The sequence below is a fragment of the Alternaria incomplexa genome, assembly GCF_024043165.1.
Source record: "Alternaria incomplexa strain BMP 0042 chromosome Unknown scaffold_22, whole genome shotgun sequence".
NCBI lineage: Eukaryota > Fungi > Ascomycota > Dothideomycetes > Pleosporales > Pleosporaceae > Alternaria > Alternaria incomplexa.
This window is the reverse complement of record NW_026249871.1, coordinates 138,778-154,581: the sequence shown is the minus strand read 5'-3', so window position 1 is coordinate 154,581 and position 15,804 is coordinate 138,778. Positions and strand designations below refer to the sequence as shown.

General features: G+C 53.5%; 5 protein-coding genes across 5 annotated transcripts; 3 read left to right on the top strand and 2 right to left on the bottom strand.

The window, feature by feature from the left end:
- Positions 1 to 799: 799 nt before the first annotated feature.
- J4E90_010447 (uncharacterized protein) lies at positions 800 to 4,061 on the bottom strand (the record flags this gene model as incomplete). Its single annotated transcript, XM_051439959.1, has 3 exons — positions 800 to 3,543; positions 3,591 to 3,746; positions 3,896 to 4,061. 3 exons carry the CDS (start codon positions 4,059 to 4,061, stop codon positions 800 to 802), a joined length of 3,066 nt encoding a protein of 1,021 aa, XP_051286181.1.
- A 1,082-nt stretch (positions 4,062 to 5,143) lies between these two features.
- TIM9 (protein transporter tim9) lies at positions 5,144 to 5,512 on the top strand (the record flags this gene model as incomplete). The annotated part of the gene is made up of 3 exons (XM_051439958.1): positions 5,144 to 5,151; positions 5,198 to 5,267; positions 5,318 to 5,512. 3 exons carry the CDS (start codon positions 5,144 to 5,146, stop codon positions 5,510 to 5,512), a joined length of 273 nt encoding a protein of 90 aa, XP_051286180.1.
- A 1,424-nt stretch (positions 5,513 to 6,936) lies between these two features.
- J4E90_010445 (uncharacterized protein) lies at positions 6,937 to 7,762 on the top strand (the record flags this gene model as incomplete). The annotated part of the gene is made up of 2 exons (XM_051439957.1): positions 6,937 to 7,068; positions 7,118 to 7,762. The coding sequence occupies 2 exons, from the start codon at positions 6,937 to 6,939 to the stop codon at positions 7,760 to 7,762; spliced, it is 777 nt and encodes a 258-aa protein (XP_051286179.1).
- Positions 7,763 to 8,391: 629 nt separating this feature from the next.
- On the top strand, positions 8,392 to 9,936 carry J4E90_010444 (uncharacterized protein; the record flags this gene model as incomplete). Its single annotated transcript, XM_051439956.1, has 2 exons — positions 8,392 to 8,396; positions 8,520 to 9,936. The coding sequence occupies 2 exons, from the start codon at positions 8,392 to 8,394 to the stop codon at positions 9,934 to 9,936; spliced, it is 1,422 nt and encodes a 473-aa protein (XP_051286178.1).
- A 3,925-nt stretch (positions 9,937 to 13,861) lies between these two features.
- On the bottom strand, positions 13,862 to 15,733 carry J4E90_010443 (uncharacterized protein; the record flags this gene model as incomplete). The annotated part of the gene is made up of 1 exon (XM_051439955.1): positions 13,862 to 15,733. One exon carries the CDS (start codon positions 15,731 to 15,733, stop codon positions 13,862 to 13,864), a length of 1,872 nt encoding a protein of 623 aa, XP_051286177.1.
- Between the last annotated feature and the right edge of the window lie 71 nt (positions 15,734 to 15,804).

The window sequence follows — 15,804 nt, the reverse complement described above, 5'->3', positions numbered from 1 at the left end:
GCAGGACGGGGCTAGCGCCGAACTTGAGAGAAGACTGATGACTGCTGCGCATTGCAATTCGAGACTAGTAGATCAGCAACATCAAAACGCGCACTGCAAGACTCGATTTGCAGTGGCCTAGATGCATCTCACTGGTGGGGATACTGGATATGCAACGACGCAGACGCACCATCTAGACATTTCGGCATATCGCGCTATAAGTCTATGTTCATGTCGCCACGACGCTATAGCTATTTGTGCTTATGTTGAGGGATTGATGCGGACTTCGGCAGCGACGGCAGCGCGGTCGTTGGACGGCGTCAATACTCAACATGTAACGTTGCTTTTTCTACTGTACTAATCAACGTGTGGGGTATTTTGCAATACACCTACTGTGCTCTTCAGCTGATGTGTACATGTACGGTTTCATTGATCAATTTCGAATAATCTCGACATTGATCAGAATTGCTGTTCCCTCGTTTTACGACATTTCAAATGCTTTGAAGCTTTGGCACAAGTACACAGTGAATCATGAAGAATGAGAATGAATTATCATTGATATGTGCCACAACGCTATGCATCATCGCAACGCTCAGAGAATGCTCGCTAGCACGCTTCATCGTTTCATGGCAAATATGCCGTATGCAAAATCTCCCATGCCACCTACACACTTTTTTCTTCGCCCATAACGGACTGTCAAGGGTGCTGTGCACATTTCTACCCATCAAGCTCAATCTATGAACACCCTGAATCCCTCCATATCCTTCCGAACCCATGCCTTCGTACGTCATTGAGGTCGACAGCGGTGGTCGCGGTCTCTCTAAGGCGCTGGCTCGCCTCTTGGGACGAACGAAGGTGACGACTGACCATCAGATGACGGTGCATCAGAGTTTGTCTCCCGGTTCACCGTCTGAGGCGTGACAGTAGTAGTCGAGTTGGAGGAAGAGTGAAGAGGCCCCGAAGGTGTTGACACTGGCTGAACAGGTTCCGAGGTAGTTGCTGAGGCCCCGGGCTGGGTCGCTGCGCCAGCTTCTACCTGCTGCGTACTGTCGACATTTAAAGGTGATGGTGCTTTGGCGAATGGCTGCACAGGAGGCGTTGTAGTGACTGGTGACTTGGAGTTCCTGTCCGGAGATCGCGCAACTGATCGGGGTTCAGTCAGTGCAGCTGGGAGATCTGTCCGCAGAGCCATGGCAGGACTCATCCTGGGCTTCGGGCTTCCCGGCGTAGGTACGTTCGGGGGTGTTGGACTCATCCCGGTAGGCGTGACGTCGCTGGATTTGTCTGCTTTAGGTTGGGGCTCTTCCACTGGTGGTGGCACATCCGGTGCTCGTCCACGAACGGCGAAGGATTCTTGTGGATTCATCATGTTCTGTGGAGAAGGGAGATGACTCGAGCTGCCCGGTGGGCTCTTGGCTCTTTCTCTCCTATCTAAACGTTCTTTGTGATCCTGTCTGCGCTTGTGGAACCAGTCGAATGCACCTTTCTTGTCGGATTTGTCGTGATCAGGGGGACTGCTGCCGAATAGCATCGACGTTTCCGAGCCGTGATTCGACTCGTACTGCCCACTTCGGCGCCCTCCTCCTGTCCATCCAGAACTGCTGGCGAACGAGCTCATACTCTTATCGGCGCCAGGTACTGAACCGTGGAGATCTGTCTGACTTGCTGTCGGCGTTGCCTTACTTTCTCCTCGCCTGTGGCCTTTCCAAAAACTGCGCTTCTCCTCTCTTGGTTGTTCTTCCAGTTGCTCGTTCTCCGAGTATTCTGTTGCTGTTGAATGAGATCTGAAACTAGCAGAAGGCGACATGCTAGGTTTGAGTGTGTTCCCGGAGGCCCGCGAGGAGCCTGTGTCTTGCAAAACCTCTCTAGAGCTGTTTGCGTGCGACTGACCATGGGCAAAGGGAAGCGAGGGTGGCTGCAGTGGCGAAGGAGGTCCGTGAGAAAATTGACCACCAAACCCTGAATCGCTACCACCAAGAGAGTGCGTGGAGCTATGCGTACTCTGGCTGATACTGTTCGGCAATCTCTTCTTCTGCAGCTTGTTCGGTTTCCGTCCGTCTTTCGCTTCCTTGGAATCGTTCGGAGGGGATGCCGCAACCTTGGCTAGAATTTGTGTAAATGTACGAACAGCAGGAGTCATCTCAATTGACGGACCTGAGTCAACAGGCCCTTCCAAGAACTCTGACCGCTCACGCGTTGGCGTGTGATGAGGACTACGCTGAGGACTACGTGGTCCTGGAGTAGTGGACCTTGGAGGTAACAGGTTCTGGGCCGACTGGGCGACGACGTTCGGAGTAGTGGGCTGACTCGGTGGGATGACGCCCGGAGACGGCAGAGGGAACCCGCCTGGCATGTTGTGGGTGGCAGGTGTAACCGCCGGTCTATTTTGTGAAGGCTCTGCCGGTTGCATAGCCATTCCGTGTTGGGGGAAAGGTTGGTATGGGACCGGCATCTCGATCTTGTTCGGTGGCATGGTCTGCGCACGTTGTGGCGGTGGCAGTTCCTGATCGGCAGGCTGTGTGGCTGGTATTTGCTCCGCTGCGGGTGCGACCGCCTGTGGGGCTTCCTTCGTTCGTATAGGTAACTCCATCTCCTGCTGTGGGGCAACATTCTCAGGAACATCAGCAACATCTGGAGGCATGGGAGACGAGAGAGGGCTCTTAGTCTCTTCAGGGCCGATTTGCTTTGCAGCAGGGAAGCGGGGACTCCCAAGCCCCGGGGAGCGCTTTGAGGGCAGCGTGTTGCTTCGATGCACTCCAGATGTCGTGGTCGAAACAAATGATGGTGCGATTGGGCTGGGAACAGCGGGCGAGTGTCGTGAACGCTTCGAAGACGTGGATACATTCCTGCGGACGCCGCCATACATGCGAAGGCTTTCTGCACCAGCGCTCGAAGTGGTCGAAGCCGATCGCCCAATGCCAGAACTATTACGGGGTGTGGTGGGTGTCCTTGCCTGTGGGGTAGAAGGCCCGCTTTCAATGTGCTTAACGGTACCTTCATCGACAGCTGTGCCTTCCATGCCAATTAAGAAGTGATCCTGGTTGTCGATGAGAAAGATGAGCACGTCCTGGCTCAGACGATAATCTTGTGGAGACATATCGTGCTGCGGATGTGAGAGCAGTCCGGGTTGGAAGATGGCAGCCAGATTGGAGGTTGTCATCTTGTTCACATCAGCCTTGGCGGCAAAGACTGCAAGCAAGTCTAGGATGTACAGCAGCAATTGTCGGTTCAAAGACGGCAACGCCTTAATCTGATGTTGATATATGCGCACAGCCGCATCGGGATCGAAGCCTCCGACCGAGGGCTGCTGTCCTTCACTGGCGCCTACTGCCTCAGCCTGATGGCCTTTGAGCGGATTCCGGAACGGGTCATAATGTTGCAGCGGTATTATAGGCTCCGGGAGATTGTTGAAGTAGCGGCGCAGAATATTGGCGGCGTCATGTACAGTATAGCCGGACCAATCCAGACCTTTTCCATAGCGGGGTGGGGTGTCAAAGGCCGTCCGGAGTTCCTTGATGCGCTTCTCGGAGCCTGCTAATCGGAAGATGCCTTCTACGTCGGTTGCTGTGCGCTGTTAACAGCTGATGGGTGATGGGATTAGCTTCACTGACCCTTTTCCTTCAGAAAGACACCGCATTTGGCGACGACTATTGGGACGTAACCATAGATGTAGCTTTCGCCGTGCTCGTTGAATAGCGAAATAGCGACGTTGGCATAGGGTATGCTTTGTATGAGGGGTACACCAAAGATGCCAGGGAGGGCGGGTTCTACGTGCGGCCACAACAGTCAGTGATTGTTCGCGACAAGAAGAGGCGGGGAGCTGCAGGCACAGTCGCAGCGCATTGCTGGGCTTCAGCCGCCAACGAGGCTGAACTCGCGGACTCGACATGTGAAAATGCTGGCAGTGTTGTCGTACCTTTCTCGTCCTCCTTTTTCGCGGGGCGCTTGCTGAACTGCCTCCACCACGATGTCAAGTCTCGACGCGACGAAGCAGGTTCTGGTGTCGCTAACGGGGCGGGCTGGGGCTCGCCATTGCGCACGCGCGGCGTATTGGGGTTGGTGTGGGTGCCTGCGGGAGCCATGGCAGGCGGTGGTGTGGAGAGCGTCGCAGCTCCAAGGGTGTAATATGGCGGTCGTTGAGCGCAGCGTCTGTCGTGGTGTCCAGGTACAGGTGGGCCCGAAGTAGGCAGGCGGCAGCTGTCTGGGGGCCGCTATGTGACGTCGGAGGGTAGCGAGTCGAGGAAGCGAGGTAGCGAGCGTGCGCAAGATGTCAGCGGGGTCGTGACGGCGTTCCTGTAGGCAGATCCCGCAATATTGACGTCTTCCTTGGTGGAGAGCAGAGCGAGAGAGCTGTTGGCGCGAGACTGGGTCTAGGACGCGACGGGCGGTTAGGGGTACAGGTACAGCTGCAGGATGTCGTCGGAGGGTTCAGCGGCCTGGTCGGGCGCAATATCGAGGCGCGCCTGAAACTGTGGCTCGAGGCGACTTGGGCCTGCAGGGTCGGCGTCTGGAGAGGGCAATGATCGCAGTCGGGGCGAGGCAGTCGAGTGGCAGCCCGCTGCTCGACTGACCAAGAGCAGCAGGTTAGCGGCCGTGATGTGTGGCTGCGGGCCAATTGTGAGCATCCAAGGAAGACGGCACGGCGTCGCCTGACTGACAGACACAAACGCGAGGCTTGATGCCCCTCGACGGCAAAATACAGCGGCGATCAATACGGGTAGCGGATGCAGCTGGTATTAAGAGGCGATGTTATTGTGTTATTATTGTGCTATGCTGGAGTCGGTTCCAATAATAACGACCGTCTTGGCGGGAAAGGTACAGGTCAGGTACTGGTACGGCCATGCAGCGGGAGCCACACAATATTGGTGCGACGGGACATGAGAGACGACGCATCCATTGCCACATTCTGTCCCAAGTGCCTTCCCAGATCTGTCCCAGAATTGACCCGCTGAATGCGGCTGCCATGAAGTCTCCACGTCTGCTTCCCGTGGTTCGGTGACTGGAGAGCGTGGACGGGCCGCCCGGTGGCCTAGCTCGCGTCTACACTTTTGGGTGCAGGCTCGTCAGCACAGCATCCAGACAACCACCCGACGTCATACCAAATTTCCGCGTCGAGCCACCCTTCCGTAAACAATAATCCTGCCACCACACACGACCAGGCATCATGGAGTCGTATGTACTTGCCCCAATTGGTATCACAATAACTAATCGCATGTAGACTCACAGCATCTGAGCAGCGCGAGCTGCAGTCGCGCATGGAGAAGAAGCAGATGAAGGAATTCATGAACGTACGCCATCCAGATTCTATGCTGCACGATAACAATACTGACCAATCCAGATGTACTCCAACCTCGTCCAGCAATGCTTCGACCACTGCGTCAACGGCTTCGAGAGCAAGTCGCTCACCTCGCGCGAAGAGAGCTGCGTTATGCGATGCGTCGACAAGCACATGAAGGGCTCCCAGCGATTAGGCGACCGCTTCCAGGAACAAAACGCCGCCATGGCACAACAAGGCGGCATGGGCGGAAGATAAAATTCTGCGAGATGAGCGTACGTCGTCAGCTTTGAGCCGGTAGCAGGCTCAGCGGCGGCGGTGGCTATTTCATGTTATTTGGATCACGACATCTGTACAATAGAAATCATTTCTGGAATCTGGCTGGGAGCGGGCTATGATCTATGGCCTTGGTCAAGCAAGCTACAACCTTGCACGCAAAATTCAATAAGCGCTCAGTTGCCGCTGTCACATGTCTCCGCTTAATGCCTATCTGGGACGAAATGTGCGGTGAATGTGTTTGCAGATGGCTAGCCGGTTTGTACGCGTGCAAATCGAGTCGCAGCTGACAAGCTAAAGGCGCCCGAATTCCAATGCTAGCTGTTCACAGCCGCGAACGTCGTCATGAGAGTGCCACGAAACACCAGTTCGGCCCTTCTAAGATACGGTGTTGTGGCGCACCACTTTGAGTGCACTATGGGCAATCTTCAAGAAATCTAGACGCGGCCAATCAAGCGCGCACAGGTCTACGAAGACATCGAGGCTGTACTGTGTGCGCTCGCTGCAATCTCCACGATGATCGCCTTTAGCGGTGGCTGTGCTGCATCTCCCAAGCCCTTGGCTGCCAGCCTATGACGCAGCAGCTACCGCTTCACCGACCCTGTTCTTGCCCTGAATCTCCCTCCAGCCTCCCACACACCTCCTATATAACACACGCGCTGCGATCACCTTCCAGCTACACCACAACAAGAACTCTCCACAAACAGAGCGATTCGCCAACTTCCAAACCTAAACTTGTACCTTTACCAACCAACAAACAAGCAACCATGGGTCTCATGTGGCATAAGGGCTTTGGCGGCAAGCACGCCGGTAAGTGGCCCGCTTTGGAGCCGTCTGTTCCGGACACAGGCACCAGTTGCTGACAAGATACCAGGTGGTGGTGTTGTCGCTGACCGTCACGGCGTCCGCCGCGCTCCCTTCCGCTTCTCTTGCGGACGCTTCAGCTGCTTCCGCTAAGCTAGTCGCCGACCCTTGACGACGATTCACGACCTGTAAGCTTTTTGCACGACATTCTGCGATGTCTAGTCCTGACTTTGCTAGCTTTCATATCCCACATTTCGATGATTTCCTCTTGCGACGGCGTTGGTGCGATTGAATACGCATGGCGGCGCGTAATTCAAGGAGAAGTTAGGCGATACCATGGGCATACATCTGCGACGCAGTTTCATGCTTCACAATACCCTCAGTAGCCTAATACAACATGTCTATTCTTCACTGCACTTCCACACTCGTCGCACGCAATCATTCGTCCTCCAGGGCTGTGTACACAACAAACAAGACAATCTGGAACATGACGTCAGAGCCCACATCCTTGTCGCAGCTCCACATCCCAAATCCATCACGCGCCACAATGTCAAACCTCATGGCGGGGCAACGGCGCAGGCACACAGCTACAAGCAAAGCCAATGGGTGAATATCAGAACGGTACCAACCCACGATATAGCAAGATGCGGTCCATCCTCATCATCAACCCAAACTCCACGGAGCAAATGACCAACGGCCTGAAGCCGCTCGTCGACGCCCTGCAGTTCAAAGACGTTACTCAGCACCACTCACCACACCCACCCAACAACTAACCACAGCTAGCAGACAGCTCACGAGTACTTCACCGCGCCCTCCGGCCCCAAAAGCATCAATAACGAAGACGATGCTGCGGAATCAGTCAAGCACTGCCTCCCCGCTCTCCGCGAACAACTCGCCCGCCACGATGCCTTCCTCGTCGCTTGCTACAGCCAACACCCGCTCGTTCCTCTCCTCAAAGTAGAGCCCGCCATAAGAGATACGAGGAAACCTGTTACGGGTATCTTCGAAGCTAGTGTTGGTGCTTCTCTGCAAGCTATCCACCCCGACGAGAAATTCGGCATAGTAAGCACGGGTAAAGTCTGGGAGACTATCCTCACGGATGCTACAATCGCCTTTTTGGGCACGGGCTCAGATGCGGGGAAACGGTTTGCTGGGGTGGAAACAACGGGGCTCAATGCGACGGATCTGCATGATGCGCCGGCGGAGGAGGTGAGGAAGAGGATGAAGGACGCTGTTAAGAGGTTGTTGGGTAAGGGGAAAGTGGGTGCGATTTGTCTGGGTTGCGCGGGTATGGCGGGGATGGATGAGATGGTTCGTGAGGCTTGTGTTGAGGAATTGGGGGAGGAAGAGGGGAAAAGGGTGAGGGTTGTGGATGGGGTTATGGCGGGGGTTGCGTGGTTGGATGGGGCTGTTAGGGCGGGATTCTAGGATGGGATTATGTACAAATAGTCAATATCTGTTTGTGAAGACTTTGGATATGCGCTACAAATTTGTAGAAGCTCTATCAAGCGGCAACGGTTGGGTGCGATCTCCAGTGCGGGTGCTGACCAAAGACGGGATGACGTTGGGTGGGTGGGGGAGGCGGAGGGGAGGTGGTGGAGGTCTCATCCTTTTTCTCTGTCTCGCGCGCGCTATCCTGAGGAGTCCCTTTCGCGAGGGCGACCATGATTGTGTATATTGGGGATGGATATTCGGTAACGGTGGTTTCTCATCCCTCTACTTGAGTGTGATGTCATTAGGAAGACTGTAGACCTGAAAGATGGATGAGTATAAAGAAGCGGAAGTCGTATTCAGACAGCATATCCTTATCTGTAGAGACCTGGATTGCTCGATATCAAGTTGTACTGTTGTGGACTCTGTTCGAATACGGTGTTAAACCTTGTTTGCGCCTTTCTGAGAGACGCCTGGTAAGCGGAGGTCACCCTTTCGAGGCTGGACTTTTTTCGGATTTGAGATGACGATGTAAATTTGAGAACACACGATCGTCGTGTTGTAGAAGCGGCCGCGAATAGTCGCGATACCTAGGTAGCCGTTGCTGGGTGCTAATCATAGGCGGGATGACGTACCCGGAGGCCCACAAGTTCGGACCTTTGATCGTTCCACCGATCCTACCTCAACTCTATGCTTCACGCTTCACTCAAGTCTCGCCAACCACAAACCTCGCGGTCGCCATTTATACAAATAGCTATTCATACACTATCATGCAGTCGCTGCCAAACGAGTTGTTGGCTCAAATCGCGTTGCATCTCGCAGACCAAGCCCCATCGATCACCAAATTCCACCACGAGCCGTCTTCGCAATTAACGGACTCTGATTCTAAACCCCTGAAGACCATCTCCCTAGTGTCAAGGAGGTGGAGAAAGGTTGTGCTTCCAATTCTCTTCCGATACGCCCGTATAGCACTGGACAAGGAAGCACTATGGGTACCAATGGATGCGCGACTCGTTGATAGCATGCAGGGAGAGCTATCCAAGTTGAGTAACCACGAGTTCATGATCTACACAAAACTTCGCAGCAAATTCAAGAGTACCTCTGGATCTGCTTTTAAGCCGGCTATGGACGACGTGCTCATCCAATTATGCCGCATCCAGGATGGAGACGAACACCTCAAGGCGACACTGCGAGCTGCGTGGATCCCGCATCTTTCAAAGGATTTCGACAGATTCACACAATTTGTCACGCAGAACGATTTGAAACGCCACATCAAGAGCTTGGTGGTGCATACAGATCAAGAATACAACCTGTGGCATGTATCCACCGCTCACGACCACATGCTGAGCTCAGTCACCGATATTTGGACAAAGACATTTTCGTGTCTAGACCCTACACGTATCGTTGTCGCTGCACCACCAAAAACCATGGCCGCACTGGTAGATTCTGCCGTGGGCACCAACGACAACTGGGCTTTCGAGATGAAGATGCACTACATCGAGCTTCTCCAGAAAGAGCCTCCAAATGAAAAGACTTCGAATAGCGAAACCCGGTATTCCAGCTGCCAACTCCTGCGACAAAGACCCTGGCACCACCTCGGCTACAACGAAGGTTCTTCCATAACCGTATACAGCACCTACGAATTCCATCTCATGGTGCCGCCCCGCATCCTCGAACTCCTCCTCTACCGTATTGCCAGCTTTGCCAAGAAAACGAAATTCTGCCGCCACTTTACATCGTTTAGCTTCACTGCAGTTTTCCCGCTGCTATCAGGTCTCACACCTGTACTGTGCGGCATGCACATGATCCCGTCCATCACCAGCGCCACCTTCCAGCTCGCCCCCGGCCCCGAAAGCGACCTCCTCAGCGACGCGAGCAAGCGGCGCAAAGCCCAGTCTTCGGATTTCTGGTCTGAGTGGCGCATGGGATACAAACAAATCGCTGATTTTGAGTTCTTTAGACAGGGGAAGATGGGGGGTGCGAAGAGTGCGTGTAGGACGTTGACGGAGATTGTGAGTAAGGACTGTTATACGGGACAGTTGAATGATGAGGTTACGGAGGCTGTGGAGGGGGGTTTGAAAGGGGATGTGTTTGGGTGGAAGGGGGATGGGGTGGGGAGGTGGGCTAGGGATACGGAGGAGGGGGAGCACCTTGTACAAGAAGAGAATTGAATAGGTCTGGAGCCTACATCGACGTTGGGTCACGTATTTGCATGTTTTCATGTTAATGTAGGCTGCAGACCTATTCGGGGTTTTTCACATGTTGTGTAAGAGCTGCAGCATGGGATGCCGTATACACCTTCACGGTACATTTCAAGTCGTGAGTCTAATTCGAATTTGGAATATGGGCTTCTTGGGACCCCCAGTATGTTCACGTGTTCAGTCAGCGAAGGCCTCGTCAGAATATTGACATCCCAGTCAAATCACCGCACGAACGCTTCCATGTTCACTTATCCCTTCATCCTTTAATCAATACAAACCTCTAAAGTCTCCTACCTCCCCGCTATCCTTCTCTACCCCAAAACTCCAACATACAAAACCCAATGATCGAACCCGTAGTGACAACAGCCCTCATACTATCCATCCTCGCCCTCATCGCCTATTATCTTCAACCACAACAACCACATCACCAACGCCACTACTATCACCAAATCGCAAAAGCGCGTGTTATGGCTGATCCCCAGCGCCGCAAATATGGTGGTGGTGGTATGGACCGAGGGTCGGAGAGAAGGGGAAGAGAATGGGAGGTGTATGGATGAGAACATGAGGAAGGAGAAGGTGAAGACGAAGTTAGTGGGGAGGTGGCGATAGGAGTACGGGAGTTGGGTTTGATTGGGTGGGGGATTGTGGGGAGGAAGTTGGTGGTGGAAGAGGGTGTGGATGTTGGGGATAAGAAAGAAGCTGGTGCGGCGGTGGATTCTGTTCTTAAAGACGCATCTACGCATAAGCTAAAGACTCACGCAGCCATCGATTCACAGGCTTCGACCGTACCGGCTATTCGCATCACCGTTCCTGATAGCGATATTCCTTCGACTATCTTACCAGTTCACGACGCGGAGCATGGAATTGCTGAAGAGAGCTGTTGCTACAACACACTTGATCAGCAGCGTAGACAACGCGTTCGTTTTGACGAGGCGCTTAGGATGCATAGTTATGGTGGGAGTCAGTATGTAGGGAGGGTCGTGGACAGGGATGTTTAGAGGAGAGCAGTGTCGAAGAAGGTTATGGAAGAAGAGGAGGAGGCGTGGGGTGGTTGTGCATGAGGGATGTGGATGGGGTTGATTCTGAAACGCGTCGGTGTATCGGTGCTGGGACATATCGGACATCTCAATTCTGGGATATGCTCAATAATAGACGCAGATATTGTTTCGAACGCTAAGAACGTACATGTACCACAGTCGTAGAACGCCTCCATATCAGATAAGGTAGATGACTTCTCCTTGACTCTCCTCAAACCAGACCCTCATCTTCTTGTAAGCATCGTGTCCTTCGGAGTGTACCAATCCTACTCGATAATGATCATGAGGTCTATCTGCAGGGTGAAGTAACAAAGCTCGCAGCCATGGGGCTTGTGTGTCATCCTTGAGCTCAATGCGGTGAAGGAGCATTAGAACGAGATTCTCGGCTCCAATTTCTTTGTCTTTGTGGAGCCAGTCTGTCATGATGCAGATGAAACTGGATTCGTCTTCCATAGAGTGTGACCACGAGTTTGACCACCCAGTCCCCCGGTCGGTCAGTAGCCATCGTGGCATTGGAATCAGTTTCCCGCAGATTTGAATAAATCCGCCGGTAACCTGTCCATATGGATCTCCAAGTCCAGTTCCGGTAGTGGCGTGCAATATAGCTGACTCTTCGACTAGGCATTTGCCACGGTATCTCATAATCGCCACTCCCGGAGACGCTGCCCAGGACCATGAAGGGGCAACGTAATTCCGCTCTCGAATACTCCGTATGTGAGCCTCAAGACCACGCGATTGCGTATCACTTCTGCTGTACCATGCCAAACCGCGGAGTAGATCACCCCTCCAGAGCCCGGCAAGATATCGATCGTCCAGTGTCTCACCTATCATGCGAGCAAGTCCTGCTATAGCTGGAAGGCGGTCCTTTTCGAACGTTACCGAGCGATCACCATAGTTTTGAACCAATAAGTCCCAATATTCGTACACTTCACTGGCGGATATGAGGTTGTCGTTGAACCTGGTGATTTTGTCTGAGACTCCCAATGTAAGCCTGCCTCCGCGAGCTCTGTCTTCAGACCATTGGTTTGTAGCACAATAGAAATGCATTCTCAAACTGCCGAAAAGTAGGAGTCGAGTCGACATTTCTCCTTCCTGAAACGTCCAGCATCTTTTGCCCCACTTGGATAAGGCATCATCCCACGTATACTTTGTCCGATCTATATAGATGCCTGTTCTCGGCCGAGGCACAATGAAGAAGGCGCCTTTGATAGCTTTTCGTATCATTGAATGGAAGGGGACTTTTACAACCGGAGCTCTATTGAGGAAGCTTTCGTGGCACGAATCCGAATTGAGGCTGCAAAACGTGACGAATGCGTGGCGATATACTAGATTCATTCGGGAGGACTCGCGGAGCCAATCACTTTGATCGTCTTGCACGATACAAAGAGCATCTATCCATATATAGCGAAGGCCAATTGCTCTCGTAAGCGCGATGGCGTCGTTGGTGGTCGCTGTCATGAGTTCGCTAGGCAGACTTACATACCTGTCTCCTAGAGATGCTTTCTCGGTTTTGGATTGTGATTCGGCGTCCTTCTCATCACCCCAGCAGTAGCTCAAGGCAGCGTATTTTGTTTGCTCAAATTTTCGGATGTCAGAGGGCAAAACCAAGCGGGGAATGTCAGACGCGTCATGACCGACGTCTATGAGCCTTGTAGGCACGAATGGAGATGAAGTATCGTGCGAACACTCTGTATCGCACCTCTCGAGCAACTTTCGCATTTTGTGTATGTTCGTGGGGTCCAAGTATGACGCATCACGCGCACACTCCACGCCTAACCACGCAGCACAATCTGTGGGCATGGTTAGTCTATACAATTTAAGATCCAATTATACAACATAGCTCACCGGATGTTGCTTCAATAGGGAAGATAGTTTGGATAGCATCGGGCCCGCAACTTGCTTCTACCATCATCCCTTCAATACGTCTATCACGTTCATCAAGTATCGCAAGATACGCTTGCAAATTCAGTGGACCAGCTGTAATGTGAGAGTATTTTGCCTCGCTTGCAAATGTTTCTTCTAGTGACCTGCGCAAAGCTTGACAGAATGCACAGCCGAGCTGAGAAGAACGAGATAGACGGGGCATGTCAGGCAGAACATCGTCAATCTTCCATTGGAGGCGAACCAGTCGATAATCGGGCGGCGTACGGTAGAAATCTTGTCTCTGGTGCCAATCTGAAGGACGCAATTCGATTCTCGATTCCGGAAAGCAAAGTTGCGCACCGCGAATTTCGTTAGTTGTTGCCTGGCCCCCAATTGCAGCATCGTTAAAGCTGAGAAGACTGCAGCGCTCACAGAGGGTTTCAGATCCGGGTGAATTGCTCATTGGCTCAGCTTTACACAATACCACCAGAAGGCAGGCAAGCGACCAGGAAGGAAGAGATGAGGAGTAAGTAAGATGCGCTCTCCTTCGAAGATTATGTGGCCAGACAGAATTGGAAGTGAAGAGGATAGGAGCCTAGTGGTGTCGTGGTGAGGCAGATGAGCGCTGTTTCCAAGTGTAGCCTTACCAGGCGGACAGTGCAGGTGAGATGATGTCATAATCAGGCTGTTCTTGTTGCCAGCCAGTTCGTTTGGCAGGCACCGACCAGGACGGCGAGCTAGAACAACTTGAACACTCCGTGCAATCCTACCATCATCCGCTGGCCCCGTCTAGAAATGTAAATAAAATTGATTCTATCTTGCATGGGTATATAAGTGTAAATGCCAAAGATATCGCCGTCGCCCGTTGTCGTATCGTATATCGTATAACCAGTGAGATCCCCGTTTACCGTCTCATGACCCATCATATCATGACTATATTCCTCAAAAAGCCAAAACCATAAATGCAAGGAAGCAAAAGTCGAACCATCATCAGTTCACGTCATACACAACATCTCCTCCCACCCCACCGTCCACCTCACACTCCCCATAACCACAACCAACAACCCCAACCCCGCACCCACACTCGCGCCCGCATAAACATACGCACTCCTCCTCCTCTTCGCCGTATCAATCTCCACAATCCACGTGCTAACCGTAGTCAAACAGCCACAGAACCCATCTTGTATGCCCTGGAGGACCGCACAGCCCACCACGCTACCTCCAACCAGCCCTGTATTGCTGAGGGGTACGTGTTGGAGATCGTACGCCATACCCAGTACCGCAGTACCGAAGATATTGACGGTGAAGGTGCCGAGCGGGAAGGAAGGTGCAATGGGATTGAGGAAGAGGGAGATGTAGTAGCGGAGGAGACAGCCTGCGGGCGCGAAGACGCATGCGAAAAGGGCTTGACTGCGCCAGGCTGAATAGGGTGGGAGGCACACCATGATGATTGCGCCGAACCATACGCCCCACCCTAGGATGACGAAGATGGGATCGCAAATGCGGCGTGTGAAGCGGAAGGGTAGGCTGGGCGTGAAGCGGTCGAGCGCGAGAGCGAGATGTGCGCCGATATGGAGGGCGCAGTAACATGTTGCTATGGTTATTATGATTGTGGCTAGGATGGCCATGACGGAGTATCCGCCGTTTCGCGGTACTGTGGTGGTCACAGATGGCGTAGATGTACCCGCAGGATAGGGATGGTTTATAGGGCTCTTGAGATCATTCGACAGCGCGAGGAAGATGTCGCGCATGAAACTCGAGAAGCTCGTGAACGAGCCACAGAACCCTGTCGCAAGACCAATATACATCGGTATCGTCTTCTTGATCTTCCCATGCCGCGCCTTGTGTTGCGAGTGTTCGATATCGTTGGCGGGATAATCGGTTGGTTCGGGGAGTTTCTCTTCGCCATCATTACTATTACTGCGACTCCCCCATTCGGCGGCGAAGAGACGGCGGTCTTCGGATAGAAACCCCATTATGAATGTGCCGGCGACATTAGCCCAGAGCTCAGAGAAGATGACCGGTGCGCCGGGGTAGAAAGTCAGGGCCTGTAGACCCAGACGAGCTAGCGTGCCCCATATGGAGAAGAAAATGAGGTAGGAGATGGTGTACAGCTCCGTGGCACATCTCGATGCTTTTTGTTGCCCAGGGGTGCGCTTGGAGCGCAGATAGTGCTCTGCGTCGGTGTGGTGATCATCGTAGTGGTGGGTGTGGTCGTGGCCGTCTTCTTGGACAGGCGACATGCTGGGCAGAGCCGTAATGTCTAGTTGAGACCCTGACGCAGCACCGGGCGCTACTCGTCCGAGTGGAAAAGAGGGTCTTCTCGATCGGTGTGGATGTGTTTGAGATGCCGGACTACCACCACCAGCATTCTCTCTCTGTGACGCCCTACTCTGCGCTCGCGTTCTGGGTGTGCGCAAAGGCGTGGGAAGATTGGGCGAGTGCGCGTTGTCGTTGTAGAGATGGAGCCACGAGTCTGCTCCTAGGAGGTCGTCGTCGTGCTTGCTCTCGCCGGCTCGTGAAGAGACTGTACTGAGCGAACGGTGCTTTCCGGCGTTTTTGTCCCACCGCTTCACGCTGCTGTACGAGTGATTCCGCTGTCGCGTATACGGCACATTGGGTGCAGGCGAGGCGGTCGAGGTAGGCGAGGGCAATGGCTCGCTATCCGCGTGCTCCGAGTGGACTCTCTCGAGGTCGAGGTTGAAGTCGTGCAGGCGGCGCAGGTCGCTGCGGGTTCGTGATCGCGGTTCCGGGCGGTGCGCTGACTCTTCGGAGAGCGTGGAAGAACGCAGCGACGAGCGCTGGTTGTTGAAATGCGACTCGCGCTTGGTGGGGACATCGTCGTCGTCGAGTGCAGCGTTGGCCATAGCTGCCGTCCTGGTCCCGTTTGTGCATGCAGCTTCGATGTGCAATGACGTGCGGGTCCCAAGATGAGCAG